The sequence below is a fragment of the Periplaneta americana genome, chromosome 17, assembly GCF_040183065.1.
Source record: "Periplaneta americana isolate PAMFEO1 chromosome 17, P.americana_PAMFEO1_priV1, whole genome shotgun sequence".
Lineage (NCBI taxonomy): Eukaryota > Metazoa > Arthropoda > Insecta > Blattodea > Blattidae > Periplaneta > Periplaneta americana.
The window spans coordinates 28157176-28173781 of NC_091133.1; the positions used below are offsets into that span (position 1 = coordinate 28157176).

At 36.5% G+C, this 16606-nt stretch overlaps 1 protein-coding gene across 3 annotated transcripts in view; it reads right to left on the bottom strand.

The window, feature by feature from the left end:
- Nucleotides 1-896: 896 nt before the first annotated feature.
- The window catches only part of LOC138692591 (RNA-binding protein 34), a 56168-nt gene continuing 40458 nt past the window's right edge, over nucleotides 897-16606 (bottom strand). For all 3 annotated transcript variants that reach the window (XM_069815592.1, XM_069815591.1, XM_069815590.1), the window contains exons 5-6: nucleotides 6022-6327; nucleotides 897-1124 (exon numbers count right to left, since the gene is read on the bottom strand). In XM_069815592.1, the coding sequence (XP_069671693.1) occupies nucleotides 972-1124; nucleotides 6022-6327 (459 nt within the window). In that variant the 3' untranslated portion in view covers nucleotides 897-971. The remainder of the gene's footprint in view (nucleotides 1125-6021; nucleotides 6328-16606) is intronic.

The window sequence follows — 16606 nt, forward strand, 5'->3', positions numbered from 1 at the left end:
GGTGATAGGGACCCACAATACATGCACGATAACAGAATGTAAATGATAACTTGAATATTATTTATATCGCTAAAGAACGATAACAGAATATAAATGATAACTTGAATATTATTCATATCACTAAAGAACAATAACAAAATATAAATAATTTGAATATTTTTTACATTGCTAAAGAACAAAAACAGAATATAAATAATAACTTGAATATTATTTACATCGCTAAAGAATGATAACAGAATATAAATTATAACTTGAATATTATTTATATTGCCAACAAACAATAAAAAATAAAATGATAACTTGAACAAGACTCGAACTCACAACCTTCGAATCACTAAGCCAGCACTCTACCATTGCTCTATGAGATGCAGATATCGAATGACTCTTACTTAAACACAATAGTTCTGAAACTGCTTCAAGTGTGATTATACAGGTGCATGCATCATGTAACATCACCATGATCCAAAGTGAACTTAGAACATATTCGCTGTTCACGGAGTGGTGCCCATTTTTTTTTTTACAACTGTACCTTAACGCTGTCAGTGAAATAGGTCGATAAGGTGAGAAAAAAGAGAGAGAGGTGTGTAAACAAAAGAGACCAAAAAATTGCTTATTTAAATGATTTTTACATAGACTTATTAGTCTATATATATATATATATATATATATATATATATATATATATATATATACTTATGTATTGAGAGAGATGGACGTACACACACACACACACACACAGTTTGTAGTAAGAATACATAGCTGCATTGGGTACAGTGACACCTAATTTTGCAGAATTTTCATCATGAATTAAAACAGTATGATGGGTAAAGGATGGGAAGGTTGAAATCATACCATCTGATATCAGTACTACCTCAATACAACCAAAACACATCAAATCTAAAAGAATCTAAAATAATTTATTTTTGTTCAAATTTCTTTACATGTTAAAACAAACATACATACCAGTATAGCTATTTCAGTGATGGTTTGAATTTCATCTTCTTTGATAATGATTTTGGTTTCTTCGCAGACTTCTTGAATTTTAGGAGGGCCAGTTTTGATTTTGGGAGCAATTTATTACGCATTGCTATTTTCTTCAAGTCATCTTTGTTCTTTTTCTTTTTCTGTAAATGCACATGGATATTAAAACAAAATAAGAAATAGTCACTAAATAAAAAAAAGTAAAGCTATACATACATTAATACGTATGTTCAGCTATAAGCTGATTACACGATGTCCACTGTAAAACAAATATGCAATTTTCCAGAGCTGCGGATTGATGAGAATTTCATGTAATGAGTGGTTTTTCATTATTTCCTGCAGTTTATGGTTGGTGTTATTACGCTGAAGTAGAATGTGTTCTATTGTTTCTTTTTCTATTAAACATTTTTGACATAGTGGTGACTCTGATAATTTAAAGCAATGCAGATAAGATTCCGTAACAAGGTGTCCAATTCTAACCCGTGCAGCAAAAGTTTGTACCTGTCTGTACAGTAGATTTTCATATTGCTGGATTGTTTCAAAATTTTGAAAACTTTGAAGATGTCTGCTTATCTTTGCTCTTAGCTTGTGTGGATGATCTTGGGAAAGATCTCTGACTTATTTTGTTACTAAAAATGATTGCATTTCATACGCAACATTCTTGGATAGATTGATCCTTAAATAGAGGTATTGAATATGAATAGAATATGTCCAATAGTTTCGAAGAAATTGCTGCACACAGACAGACAACATGTTCAAAACCATATTTCTGTTATTGGGGATGCTGAAAACGTGCATTTTTGCGAAAATCTTTAAATCAATTTTTTTGCAACATTATAATAAGTAAAGGATGGAGCTGGACCCACTTTGACGGTGAAATTCAGGCAATAGAGATGGCACTAACACATCATTTCTACAGAATAAATTCATTTCAGCACGCAGTTATTTTAAGTGATTCAACTTCGGCTATACAAGCAATAGCAACTAATATCTCCAGTAAAGTGTTAGAAATAAAAAGATTATCAGATTATTGTTTAAACAATACTCTCTCATTGCGGGATCCACAGTAATGATATTGCTGATTTTTTGGCAAAGAAAGGCACCAAAATTTTACTAAAATCAAATCAAACTTTACCCCATCATTCTGCAAAAATTATAATTAAAAGAAACTTCCAGAAAGAACTGTTGCAGCACTTCAAAATTCAAAGTAATGACAAATCATGGGCAGCTATATTGCAAAATAAATACTTAATTCTTGAACACCCAAGACTTGATGCTGTAGCAACATTTAGATTGTTAACAGGTCACAACTATTTGGCTGCATACCTTTATAAAATTGGAATCTTCAACTCTCCAAATTGTATCCTGTGTGGTGAAGACAATTCTACAATGAATAAGCATCATCTTTCGAGCGTTTAGCTCTCAAGACATCATGTACAAGAACGCTGACTGGATTTTATTGGGAAGCAAGAAAACAAATAGAATATATCTAAGCATTTGGGCATTAGGCTACCACTACCACTACTACTACTACTACTACCTCGGCCTTAATATTCCTTCAGCATTACCACAATGATGGTGATCAATTTCTGGACAGATTCGTGACAGGAGATGAGACATGGGTACAGTTCGTGAATGCTGAGACCAAAGAACAGTCAAAGCAGTGGATGCACACCCATTCCCCGAACAAGTCAAAAAAATTCAAACAAACATTCTCGAACCGAAAGATGATGACTACAGTTTTTTGGGATCACATAGAAGTATTGTTGACAGAGTTTGTAGTGCCTGGGACAACAATAACAGCAGATGTTTATTGTGAAATGCTAAAGAAGCTTCGGAGAGCAATCCAAAACAAACGCTGCGGATTACTTTCCAAGGGTGTCATTCTTCTCCATGACAACGCAAGGCCCCATACTGCTGCTCGCACAAAGGCTTTGCTGGACAAGTACACATGGGAAACTTTCGAACATCCCCCTACAGGCCAGACTTGATGCCGAGCGACTACCACCTCTTTCTCAAGATGAAGATCTGGTTAGCCACTCAGCGCTTCAATGACGAGGAGCTCATGAATGAAGCGAAAACCTGGCTAAGTACACAGGCGGCATCCTTTTATGAAGAAGGAATACACAAGCTAGTTCCATGCTATGACAAGTGCTTGAATTTATATGGCGACTATGTTGAAAAATAGTGTCACTATCCAGGAATGTTTTCCAGGCAATAAATAGTTTGTAACATTGTGTTTTTTTTTTGTAGCCAATTGGAAGTTGATTTCTGAATAGTCCTCGTATTTATTTATTTATATGGTATATTAAATATCGATAGTGTTCAGGTAAAAGGGCTTAACCCTAATTTAAAAAAAATGTGACTTTTTTACTGTAATTATTAAAATTTTAATTACAAAATGCGAAGACACAACTTTTGCAATTATGTTTAAATTTCACATATATTAGGTAACTAATAATAAAGTGTTACATTTTAATTTTTGTTGTTCCTGAAACATCTTGTTTTGTGGGATAAGCCCTTTTACCTAAACACTATCGATATATTGATAGTTAAGAAATAAATGCAGATTTATCTCTAGTTTCTTCTAGAAGTAACTGTTCGGGCTATTCCATATGAAATCGGACAACGAAATACCATGACATGTCAGAATTGTTTGAAAATTCGTACTGAGGTTTAGTATGTGGAAACTAGTAAATGTACAAATTTTGACTTTCTTTAGCTCAGTAGTTTTTCAGATAAAATTCCTTAAAATTTAGTATATTTTGTATTTTATTCTTAATTTCAACGTGTACTACTATGTCTGGCTTCGAAATAAAAACTTAAGCTATAACTAATTTTGTAGTGCACATTTAAGTGTATTAATAGGGTATAACACATATATTTTATTATTTGTGAAAATTATGGATATGTTGTTTTTTGTGACTTATAACATGTTACCACCAGGAAAGTATGGATATGAAATACTATAACATTAGTTATTGTTCAGACAAAAACCATACAATTTTTTTTAAAAGCTGTTTTAAATGAAAAGCCTTAAAATAAATATTTCAAATCTCGCTATAAAATACGCACTCCCTGCAGCGTCATGCGGAGATGTGAGAGGAGCCAGAATATTCTTATCAGTTGACCTTGAATGGTCTTGAAACAGCTGGTGTGTTGTCACAACACAAGGAATGAAATGAATACGTGACCCACCAGCCAATCTTTTGTGTGTATTATTACAAAGTGACAGTGGTTATTCAATTCCAATGTTTGGGAGTTTTCCTTTATTGTGTTGCAGCAAATTAAAATATTAAGGTAAGATAGTGATTACATATTGTCTCAAAAGCAAGAATTATACCAAACGTAACCATCAGTAAACAGTAACAGGTTAGTGTAGTGATTATGTAATATCTGTATAAAATTATTTTAGTATTCAGAGAAATACAGTTTTCATTTCGAGCTGCTTTCGAATGCGTGAACTACTTGCATGATAGAACTTACGAGCTGCTAGCTTTGGCCAACTATGCGCACGCTCAGCTTGCTGTGAGATGGAGCTGTGCAGCAAAGAAATCCACAATGAGAATTCTTTTCTTTATTTTGGATCTGTAAACTGTGTTTTATTCTATATTAAGTCACCCATATTGTCGTATTTTTATTTTTTAGCTATTTCATCAAGGAAAAAAGTAATATATATAAATATGCCTAGTCAAGTGAATAAGAATTTAAAAAAATCCCTCCAAAGTCATTATATTACTCTTTGAGTCTGCTTTAAAAAGAGATGTCGTTGAAAATCCTACCACTAAATGTCTCTGAGCAATGTTCTTCCAAAACCTAGAATTTTATGAAAGTACAATAAATTTGACGCTCTGTAAAGTAATACTAGTTGGAGATATTTTAACCCACCACTAGGCTTGTCCAGTGAGGCCATTTAATGACAGAAGCACCTTTCTTTTCTTTAAATGCGAGGTCAAATTTTCTGAAATTTTGTCCGATTTCATATGGAATAACCGTTTAGTATGTTGTGACCTAATTGATTGGTTTTTGAAGGAAGAGAATCGTCGAGTGAATCTGCTGTACAAGTATGCAATAGTAATAGGTATATGACAGGTCCTACTTTTTTAATACATAAAATGCAAAATCTCATCAGTTCGTCTTGGCAGGCCTTAACTTTCAAACCCACTGTCCACCACTGGTTTATATACTTTTCACTGTAAATAGGCCCTAAGTGACTCTTCAGGTATTGCGAATAAGATTCTGATGATGAAAACTGTAAGTAGTTCTAAATTGCTAAACACATTAAGAGTCAATATATTGTTGGAAATCCTAAATTCTTACTCAGAACCTAATTAATATATTATGAAGTGATATCACACACTATACTTAATGGTATATTTGGAAAATAATCATTAACACTCCAAGAATTTTACAACTGATAAATAACCTAATGCAAAGTCTTAAATATTTACCAAAATCATTTTGATGTAGAATTACGTCTTTCTCTTCATTAGATATAGGTGAGTAACTTGGAAATTTACCATTGCATAAAAATACAACCCCCTCTCGCCCTTGTGTTTCCCATTGTTCTTGTCTTTCCTTTGTTATCCTTTTATTTCCCAGGCTCTTCTTGGGTTTCCCTTGTTCTCCTTGCATGTCCCTTGTATTCCTCGTATTCCCCTTGTTTACCTCTTGTTATACTTGTCATTCCTTTTCCTCATCTTCCTTGATAATGGAGCCAATATGTAGCTCGAAAACACTGTGTTCTTGCATCCAAAACAGTGAAAAAACCAAGGAATCCCCCACATTAGAATTCGTACTGACATTCAAAACTCCTTAAGATTTATCATATTTCTGATATTGTCTAGTGTCTAATTCAACAATGTTATCAGAGGAGATACATCTTTCACCCAGAGTTAAAGAGGTTTTTTGTATCTGTTTATATTATGACAATGGAAAAAAGTATTCAACGTACGAAAGTTGGATGCAGCATAATGTAGGGTAAAGTAAAATGTAATGTGAAATTAAACTGATAAATAATAGTTTGTAAACCGATTTTACCTTCTTCTTGTCTGCTACCTTCTGACCTTGGAACCCAGAAACTTTATGTTCTGAGTCTGTTTCATTTTTTTCTAATTTGATAGTGGGCTCAACAACATCAAGATCTTCTTGTTCATCCAATGTCGGAGAATCTTCATTACTTTCCTTTTCCGTTTTCAAACTTTGCAATTTATTTTTCCCTGGATTAGGTATCTTTATGTCATCAAACTTCTTATGGGGCTTTTTCACACATCGCTCCACGCGAATTTCTCTTTTCTTTAGTACCTCGCCATTGAGTTTCAAAGCCAGTTCCACTGCATCAGTAGTCTGTAACATTAAATATACATAACAATGATTTTCAATGCATTTCGGTTTTCACTAGTCTGTTTTGAATAAAAGTCTATGAAATAAAATGAAGTATAACAAAGTCATATTATATAACATTCAAAAACTGGTTGGAACAGTAGCTCACTGCTTAATCATGTAACTGATAATGGAGGTGTGTCGACTTGGAGACTTATTTTACTTTCTTATAAAGAGAAAGTATTATGATGCTGTAAAAAAATGTATTTAGAGTTTGTCACGGAAACATATGATTCCAGCATTACTGATGATGAAAAAGTCGTTTTGGCATGTTGTCTATGTATACTGGTTTATCCCAAACTATTGAACAGATTTCATTCATATTTAGTATTTAAGAGTCAACTCAACCAGGATTGATGAAATATAATTTTTATGTAAGAATTAATGAGTCTGTACTTGAAGTTAAAAATATATAATAGCAATTCAGTCGAAAATGGCTCTAACGATATGCCTTTAAATTTCCTTTCTTACCTAACATGATACTATAACTAAGTTACACAGTGGGTATATCCCCAAAAATGTTGTTGTTGTTGTTGTTTTCTAATGCCAGGCGTTTGACAATAAAGTCATTTGACCTCTTGCACTCCAATATTTTTCAAAGATATTATCATGACCAGCCACTGAAGCACAGATTTTGTTATACCGCCAGCATTCCATTGTAAGATGTTTAGTTGATTCTGTACCATTAAAGTAGTCCCCACCCGGAGATCCAATTGGGGGACTATTTTACCTCCAGATAATTTTACCTTAATGGTACTCATTTCATATTGGAGTTAAATGGCAAGTTGTAGCCGATTTAAGTGAACATCATATTTTAACGTTTTGGTGGCTACTTCATTCACACACAACCCCCAGAATGTCTGGAGGACCACACCTGCTGTTGGTCGATGGGACCATTGGACCTAGCTGGGAGATCTTGTTGATCACCAGCTTTCCCTCCTTAAGCCACTGGAGGACGATTTTAGTGCCATAGCAGGTCAGCACTAGGAACAGAAAAGTAGAAAGAGGAGGAAGGAAAGGGAAATGAACCCCTAGGCCTCAAATGCTCTAATGCCGTCGGGGTCGAAGAAAGTAAGAGTTCAGTCAGAGGACTGGATAGGAAAGGTTAAAGAGGGAATTAGGTATTGGATAGAGGAAAATTATACCAAATTCAGTCAATAACTCATCAAGCTGACCAGTGCTAATGGATGAGTAGCCCCTCCCTTTAGTTCAGCTCGTAAAATTATGCTTACTAACAGCTGCACCACGGGAAGGTAGGGATGGGACATTGGGTATTTGTCCAGGTTGGTTCCTTAAAGCCTTCAATGGGAAGGATTAATGACTCTCCTCCCTGTATCTGACAGATACCCTTTATCCCCAAAAATGTTCATGTCAGAACAATTAATTAAATTCTTCAGTTAAAAAGTTGGAGCTCAAGAATGTCTGTCTGTGTTGATTATTGAAATTAATATAAATGAACAAGGAGAGGAACTTAGAAGAATATTACAGACTGGCAAAAAATGGTGCACTTTATGTTTCGAGATAAACTCTCCTCCTTTCTCTTTGTATTCCTATTGTTCTTCTCTCAATACAAATCATTTAATAGTCTAGCAAGTCTTGAAGTTCAGAGGTAAATAGATCAGAGAAAAGAGCTGTAAAATTCTTGTATGTCTGGTTTATACCTCATATTATCTATGGAACTATTACTTGGGAGGCTGGAAGGGAAAAGACCTTTGGGGAGGCCGAGACATAGGGTAATATTAAAATGGATTTGAGGGAGGTGGGATATGATGGTAGGGACTGGATTAATCTTGCTCAGGATAGGGACCAATGGTGGGCTTATGTGAGGGTGGCAATGAACCTCCGGGTTCCTTAAAAGCCAGAAGCACGTAAGTAAGTTTTATCTATGGAACTCTCAAATACCAAAATATCTATTACCAAATTTATCTCAAGGAAATGAAAATCTTACATGACATTTAATATTACTTCACAAATAGAATAATAGGCTACATAAAAAAATATCAAAATAAAGACAATATGTCAATACGAAATTGACAATATTGCAGTCACATATGGCTCTTATTGGTTGAAATTCAATGGATTCTTATACTTCATTGGTGAACTGGTACATGAGTGAAACAGTCACCGTAATTAATGAAAGTGTATCTTCCACATTTAAAGTAACAGAAAAGGAATATATTGTTTCTCTACTAAATGTAGTGCCTTACTCTAAGGCTTACTATACCAAAATTATTTGCTTTTCATAGGAATCACCAAACTTACATTACTTTCTAACAATTTTTTTGTATTAATGGCAGGTATGAGTACTTGACTGTTCGTCTGTTACCCATATGAAGCCAGTTGTGTAGACCAATTTACTGACAGAGTCATTACCCAGAATGTGCCACAAGAGGCTAGTTTATGCTACACCTGTGATAAGATATGATTTGTTGGGATACCACAGGGCAAATGGAGCTCACGCAGAAAATCTCTATGTTATCTACACACCACTGGCTTGTCTAACAGACGTTATTGGAGCTATGCCCGGGATCAAACCCGGGTACACAAGATTATAAGTCCAGTGCTCTAGCTACTGGACCACCAAGGCAGCACACTTTCTAAGAAGTACAATGAAACCTCGGTAAGGCACTCTTCAAGAGACCGCATAAAAACAGCGTATTAAATGAGACCACGTGTCGTACGCCAGACTCCTGGTCGTTTCGCTCTCCGACGTGTTGTCGAGGTGGGGAGGGGAAACGGGAGTGACGTGACAAGATGGCTGTGGTTTGTGGGTGGGGTGATACGAAACTGTGGTGAAGGTTAAAGGAAAGACTGTTTTTAAAGTAACATTTGTTTATTACAGAAATTGCTAACAAAGAAAGTATAACTGTGGTTCCCTCCTAGTTCTGTAGTAGGGGTAACGGGAGAGTCGTGATAGAAATTGATAGTTTAGAAATTCGTCCTGAGGCTTCGATGCGAGGAGAGTTATGATGCGTGATAGTAAAGTACGACTTGAATGAGAGGGAGGTAGGGGTAACAGGAGTGCCTGGGGAAAATCGGCTTGCTTTCATGTGTGTTGTGGGGTGGGCAGGATAACGAGAGAGATGGAATCGGGATGATGGTTGATTCTCTAGGTCGAAGGATCAAACACAGAGTACTGTGCGACATCGACGTTCGAGAACACACCCCTTTGGATTCGGAGGATCAACACAGCGCACTATGCGACTTACCGACTCCAAGAGGGGGAGGAATGGTGGCCTCTAGCGTTCGGAGGATCAACACAGCGTACTATGCGACTTACCGACACTAGGGGGGGGGGGTTGGTGGCCTCTAGCGTTCGGAGGATCAACACAACGTACTATGCAACTTACCGACACTAGAGGGGGGGGTTTTCAGGCGAGGACTGTGGTTTATCGAACAAGCTGGGATAAGTGGGAAGTCGAAGTCAGGAAGAGAAGTGGGTGGGTTGGAGGTGGTGATGAGACTAGTAGCGAGACGAGAATAACATAAGTTTAAGATACGTAAGAAGTGAGGAAGATTCGGCTGGTGTAAGAAAGAATACAAGAGACAGGGGCGCAGCTTGGCTCCCTGTTCCCGGAGTGGTGGCCGTGTGTAGGCACGTCCGAACAAAAGACAACCATGGCATAGGCCTGGTTGGAAGACTGCTGCCAGTGACGGAGGACGTGTTAGAGCTACCTCTTTGCCATCTGGCGAACGAGTGTCTGAAGTCACGGAGATGTGGTATATTTATACCCCTCGGAACAATGGTGGTTGAGGACGCCCTTGACGTCACAGTGCCTGGGGGTATTTTCTACTGCCAACGTGACTCGTCGCCGCGCAATCTTTGCTTTCTCCCTTACAAGAGGGAAAAAAGCGAGCCAACCTGCTTTCTGAGGGAGAAAGCAGCGACTCTCATTTGCGCGGGTGGATTTGAACCGCTTAAAGTAGGACGCACGGGCATCGAGAATTGATATACACAACACACGTATTAGTGAGAGTGGGTCATTTTTGGACTTGTTTAATTTAAACACAGAGATATGAATCAGCATAAAGATTTGTTGCAGAAATTTAAGGATAAAATACTGTAATTATGCAGGATAAAAGGTTATTTTATTTTCTTTCCTTTCAGAAAATGTCAGAACAAATACATTTCTTATCAATTAAAGTGCCTCTTTACTAAAAAAGTAAAAAATTGTTTTCCGTCGTGCACTTGATCCAGTAGTATGAATAATTGGATTTTCCACATGATTTAAATCGGACGTGACATCAACAATTTGACTACTAGAAACATTAATGAATCTATGAATCACAGATACCGTGGCAAGGGCTTCGTTGCGAGAAGAATTTGGAATGTCTACTGCTTCTACTTCCTTTTCATCAAGTCTTCAGTGACAATGTGATTTAAAACTGCCAGCAAGAACGACAGGCTCTGAATACAGTAGTCTTGCAGGTACTCAAGAGTCGCATTCCATTCCATTGTATTCACCAAACAAAGACCAGTAAATGTAGAAGTCCAGGAAAATTTTCTCAGTATCCTTTAAAGTACAATATTTTAGAATTTTCATCAGATGAAAGAGTGTATTAAACAGGATGATGAGCATATTAAATGGTGGATTTTATATGGTTTTATATAGGGATGTCAAGGGACCAGACGAAAATAGTGTATAATGCAGGATTGCATAACAAATGGGGGGTGTATTATCAGGGTTTCACTCTATCATTAATATATGGAGATAATGGCGGGCTTATGTGAGGGCGGCAATTAACCTCCGGGTTCCTTAAAAGCCAGTAAGTAAGTAAATGGTATACCCACTTTAGTCTTTATTATAAAGTTAACTTTTTTGTAACTGGTTTATTTTACTATGCTTTATCAACTGCGATGGTTATCTAGCATCTATGTGAAATGAAGATATGATGTCAGCGAAATGAGTCCAAGGTCCAATGCCAAAAGTTACCCCCCAGCACTTGCTCTTAATGGGTTGAGGGAAAATCCTGGAAAAAAAAACCTTAACCAGGTACCTTGTTCCAATCATGATTTGAAATTTAAAATTTAAATTATGTTTTATTTAACGACTCTCACAACTGCCGAGGTTATATCAGCATCGCTGGTGTGCCAGAATTTTGTTCCACAGGACTTCTTTTGCATGCCAGTAAATCTACTGACATAAGCCTGTCGCATATAAGCATGGGCTGGGATCGAACCTGCAACCTCGGGCACAGAAGGCCAGCACTCTACAGACTGCACCACCTAGGTATACTCATGATTTGAACTCAGGCCCATTCGTTTCATTGTCAGACATGCTAACCATTACTCCACAGCAGTGGACTAAAGCCAACTTGTAAACAGTCATTGTCTAAAAACACAGATACTTCTCTGAAGAGGGAAGACTGTGATTACTGAGTGACTGAAGGTTCCAATGCCATGTTTCTTCACTTTATGAGATCGAAACATGCTTTCCAATGGAAACAGTGTGAAAATAATGTTTAGATAGTATCACTTATGGCAACTGGGTAGTTCAGTTGCTGGAACAAGAGGCTAGAGATTAAAGGTCCTGGGTTGAATCCAGAGTTGTGGTGGATTTTTTCTTGTTGCCAAAACTTTCAGAATGGTCCTATCAAATTGAGTATCGTTTCATTTCCAGAGGTAAAAGACCGTTGAAGCATGTTGCTGACCACGCCACTTCATTCCAATGTTAAGGGCTCTATTTCTAAGTTTCTTCGTGTCATGTAAAGGATGCACCTTTACCTTTAGTAGTACTCGTATTTGCAGTAGGGGACTGCAATAAAGAAAGAAACAATGCTTCTCTTCCTCTACTGTTTCAAACATATGAGAAACACGTCCATAAGTAAGTTACAGCAATATAGTAATTGCATACAGAGCAATCATTTTATCACTTAACTGCCACTTTTGGCTCTAGCATTAACTCGGATTACACTGATGGGCATGTATGAACATGCTAATCTTTTTTGCAACTCTAGTTGTGATGATGTCACTGCCTCGGTATCTGCTGATGCAAGTGCTGGTAACCTCTCACGTGTGCTTACATTAGGGTAGATGAGAAGCCATAAAATTTAATGATCTCTATAGAATATGATAAAAAAAGATTTTAACGAGTTTCGAACTTGCGACTGCACAATCACCAATATCACACCTACAAATTGAGTCATTGCTGCAACCTATCACAAGTAGGAGGAAGACAAGTACATTAACTACTATGAAAACAACAGCTTTCAGCTTTTACTGGCGATAACTCAGCAACCTTTGAAGATTTATGTGATTTAGCTTCACTATAATTCATTTCTATCATAAGGTCATGTGATGCCATTTGAACCAGCTAGTTTTAGCTTCATTTGTGTGTGTATTACTTACAAATCTGTGATTATTGTATTCTGAATTGTGCTGAGAGACTAATTTTGTGTTTCAACTACATATTATTATATGTTCCAAGAATTTATTTATTTTATTTTATTGGGTTATTTTACGACGCTGTATCAACATCTAGGTTATTTAGCATCTGAATGATATGAAGGTGATAATGCCGGTGAAATGAGTCCAGGGTCCAGCACCGAAAGTTACCCAGCATTTTCTCATATTGGGTTGAGGGAAAACCTCAGAAAAAACCTCAACCAGGTAACTTGCCCCGACTGGGATTCGAACCCGGGCCACCTGGTTTCGTGGCCAGACGCGCTGACTGTTACTCCACAGGTGTGGACTGTTCCAAGAAAGATAAAGGTAGTAAATATCATGTTCTTCACAGGTAAGTCACAGAAATAGTTTTTTCTGTTTATTATTTCTTTCAGTATGAAGCAAATAGTCAGCTTCCAATACCAAAAGCTGCCAGAGAACTGAAAAATACTACTGTTGTGTAAGAAATGTTCGAAAGAATAATTTGTAAGAAAAACAATAATTAAATGCGAATTTTTGTGCAGTATTTTGATTACTTACTTACAAATGGCTTTTAAGTAACCAGCAGGTTCATTGCCGCCCTCACATAAGCCTGCCATCAATCCCTATCCTGTGCAAGATTAATCCAGTCTCTATCATCATATCTCACCTCTCAAATCCATTTTAATATTATCCTCCCATCTACATCTCGGCCTCCCCAAAGGTCTTTTTCTCTCCGATCTCCCAACTAACACTCTATATGCATTTCTGGATTCGCCCATACGTGCTTACATGTCTTGCCCATCTCAATTGTCTGGATTTAGTGTTCCTAATTATGTCAGGTGAAGAATACAATGCATGCAGTTCTGCGTTGTGTAACTTTCTCCATTCTCTTGTAACTTCATTCCTCTTAGCCCCAAATATTTTTCTAAGAACCTTATTCTCAAACACCTTTAATCTGTTCCTCTCTCAAAGTTAGAGTCCAAGTTTCACAACCATACAGAATAACCGGTGCAGTATTTTGATTACAATGTAAAATTCGCAAATAACGAAAATGTGTGCGAGATGTGAATGATTTTAATAAGAAAAAAAAAAAAGTCGAATATCAGGGTTCGACATGTACAGTAACAAAGAATTTCCGACAGTAAGAAATTAATTATTAAAATAAAAGAAGCTCTTAGGTTTAAGGGAAGCATGAACTCTACCAGTGGCGGTCGGTGACTGTGGAACCTAGGGAAGCTACTAAAAAGCATTGTTTTAAGGAACAGAAGGTGACCTCCACACTTACTTTAAGCCAGTGGTTCCCAAAGTGGGGGTCGTGTAAAGAGTGATGGGGCTCGCGAGATGATTTACAAAATAAAAAGAACGCCTTATTAACATACAATTATTTTGCATTTATAAACCTAAACAACTTTGAATATAAAAATTAAAAAAGCCTCAGCAATAATAAAGTAAAAATAATTAATTTAACTGTGCCTGTTTTTCAGAACGTAGCCTCTCAAATCTGGACTATGTATTGAATACACACACAGTGATATCATTTTCAAATTTAAGGTTTCTGCTTTTGTTTTGATGGCAATCATAGACGAGAAACTTAATTGTCATGAATTATGAGGTGTTGCAAATGTTATAAAAAATATAAGAGCTTCTTTTGCAAGCTCGAGATATTATTTTCATGCAAAACTAGTCAAACTCTGCGAAAAAGGCTATAGTTTCAACATCCCATCATATTTATCCTACATATTTTTTTTAGAATTTCAACCAGTTGAACGCAATGGATTTAGTATCCATCCGTGGCTATCGTGATTGTTTTGAGTTTTTTTTTTTTTTTTTCGGAAAATACGCAAGAAAATATTGCTTACAGTTGTTCAAATTTTACAGGGATTTCTATTTTTGAAATGGAGTCAAGAACTGGTATTGTAGTGAGGGTACGAGGATCGCAAATTGAAATCTCGCCCAAAAGTGGATCGCGGCTTCAAAAAGTTTGGAAACCAATGTTTTAAACAAATGTTGGGGTAGCGCCTTAATTGAATAGTTTACAGTATTGAGAAGAACAACACCACTGATATCAAAATGAGACACTTTTATCGGACAAGGGATGAGTAAATTGCTTCACATCTTTTGAATACGGTCAAAATACGAGTAAATAACAAAATGCGTTTTTACTTTATAATTATGAGCAGAAATTCATTAATAGAACAATTTACAACATTATTTTCATGCTAGCAAATAAAAATCTCACCTCTATTGCTTATTTGTATATAAGGTCCATTCTCCTTCCTTTCCTGGCAAAAATGTCTATTACATTGTCAATGAAGTTTGAAGTCTGTTTCAAGGACACCAGAAGCTCCTTTTCAATCGACATCAGTCCAAGTGCCGATAGTCGTTCCTGCCCCTGAGTATTCCTGCAGTATGTTTTGATCCTTTTCATTGCCGAAAATGATCTCTCTACAGAAGCACTAGTTGCAGGAAGCGTTGAAATAAGTGTGCAAAGTTTATAAACTTCCGGGAATGTATCACTGTCTAATTGGAATTGCTTAAAAAATTTCAAGAGATCACTGACAGATTTGGTTGCATAATCGTCTATATTAAATATTGCAGTCAGTTCACTTCTTAAGCGAGAAAACTCAAAATGCCTAGGATAGGCATCTTTCAAACTAGAGAAAGCTCTTTCAGGAAACATTTGGCGATGAGTGTTCCGTTTGCTTACATCCAAGAGCTCAAAAAAAGATAATGCTTCTAGGTCCAGAAAACGACTTTCCATTTGTTCAGAAATGTTATCAATAATTTCATAGTAGAGACGTCTATAAACGTCGCGATCATTTTCAGTTGCGGACGAGCGGGCTCTTTTTTTGAGTGGCTCTTCATTCGATTCAATTTGTTCCCAAAGTGCGTTGAATTTATCTCTCTGATTTCTCACTAATTCCTTTATTTGCTGCACTTTTGATGAGCAGTAAACAATATCTAAGGATTTCTTCTGCAGAATGTTGAATAATGTGTCTGTCAATGGAAATAATTGTGCAAATACTAATAGCATGAAATTAAAGTTGAAATCATTTAGTTCTGACAGAAATCCGCGGGCGGCATTGAATGTTTCTTGATCCCAATTATCAGGATTTTCTCGAATGTGAGTGAAGAAATCTTTAAGGGCCTCCTTGTTGTCATATACGGTATGAACTAGTCGAGAATTGTAATTCCATCTGGTTGGGGCTATCTTTGGGAATCTTTTCTTTACTTCTTCATCCAAGGCATTGGTCCTTCTACTTGACTTAGAAAAGAAGGATGAAAATCCTGAGATCGTTTGAAAAAATATTTTGCAAACCTTGATTGCACACAATGCCTGCGACAATACAAGATTTAATCTATGGGCGTAACAGTGCACGAACTTCGCTTCTGGATATTTTTCTTTTACTTTTGCTTGTAGCCCCCTAACCTGTCCTGCAAAAACTGCCGCTCCATCGTATGTTTGCCCTATTAGTTTACTGCCGATATCATATTCATCAATACATTTGAAAATTATCTTAGCAAGCCCTTCTTCTGTTCTGTCTGCACTGACGTCGGTAAATCCTAAAAATCTTTCTTGGATTTTACCACTTTCTGTCACATACCGCACAACTGTACTTAGTTGTGACTTGCATGCAATATCTGTAGATTCGTCTAGCATAATTGCTATGAAAGGAGAACTTTTAATTTCTGATTTAATGTGTTCAATTAAAACTTCCCCAATCGCATTTATCAAATCATTTTGCGTGTGTTTGGACAGCCCTGTAAAAGTAGAGGTTTTCATATGTTGCGCCAATTTTTCATCATATTCACTTAATAGATTCAAACAATCAACATAATTCCCTCTATTACACGATTCTCTTGATTCATCGTGAG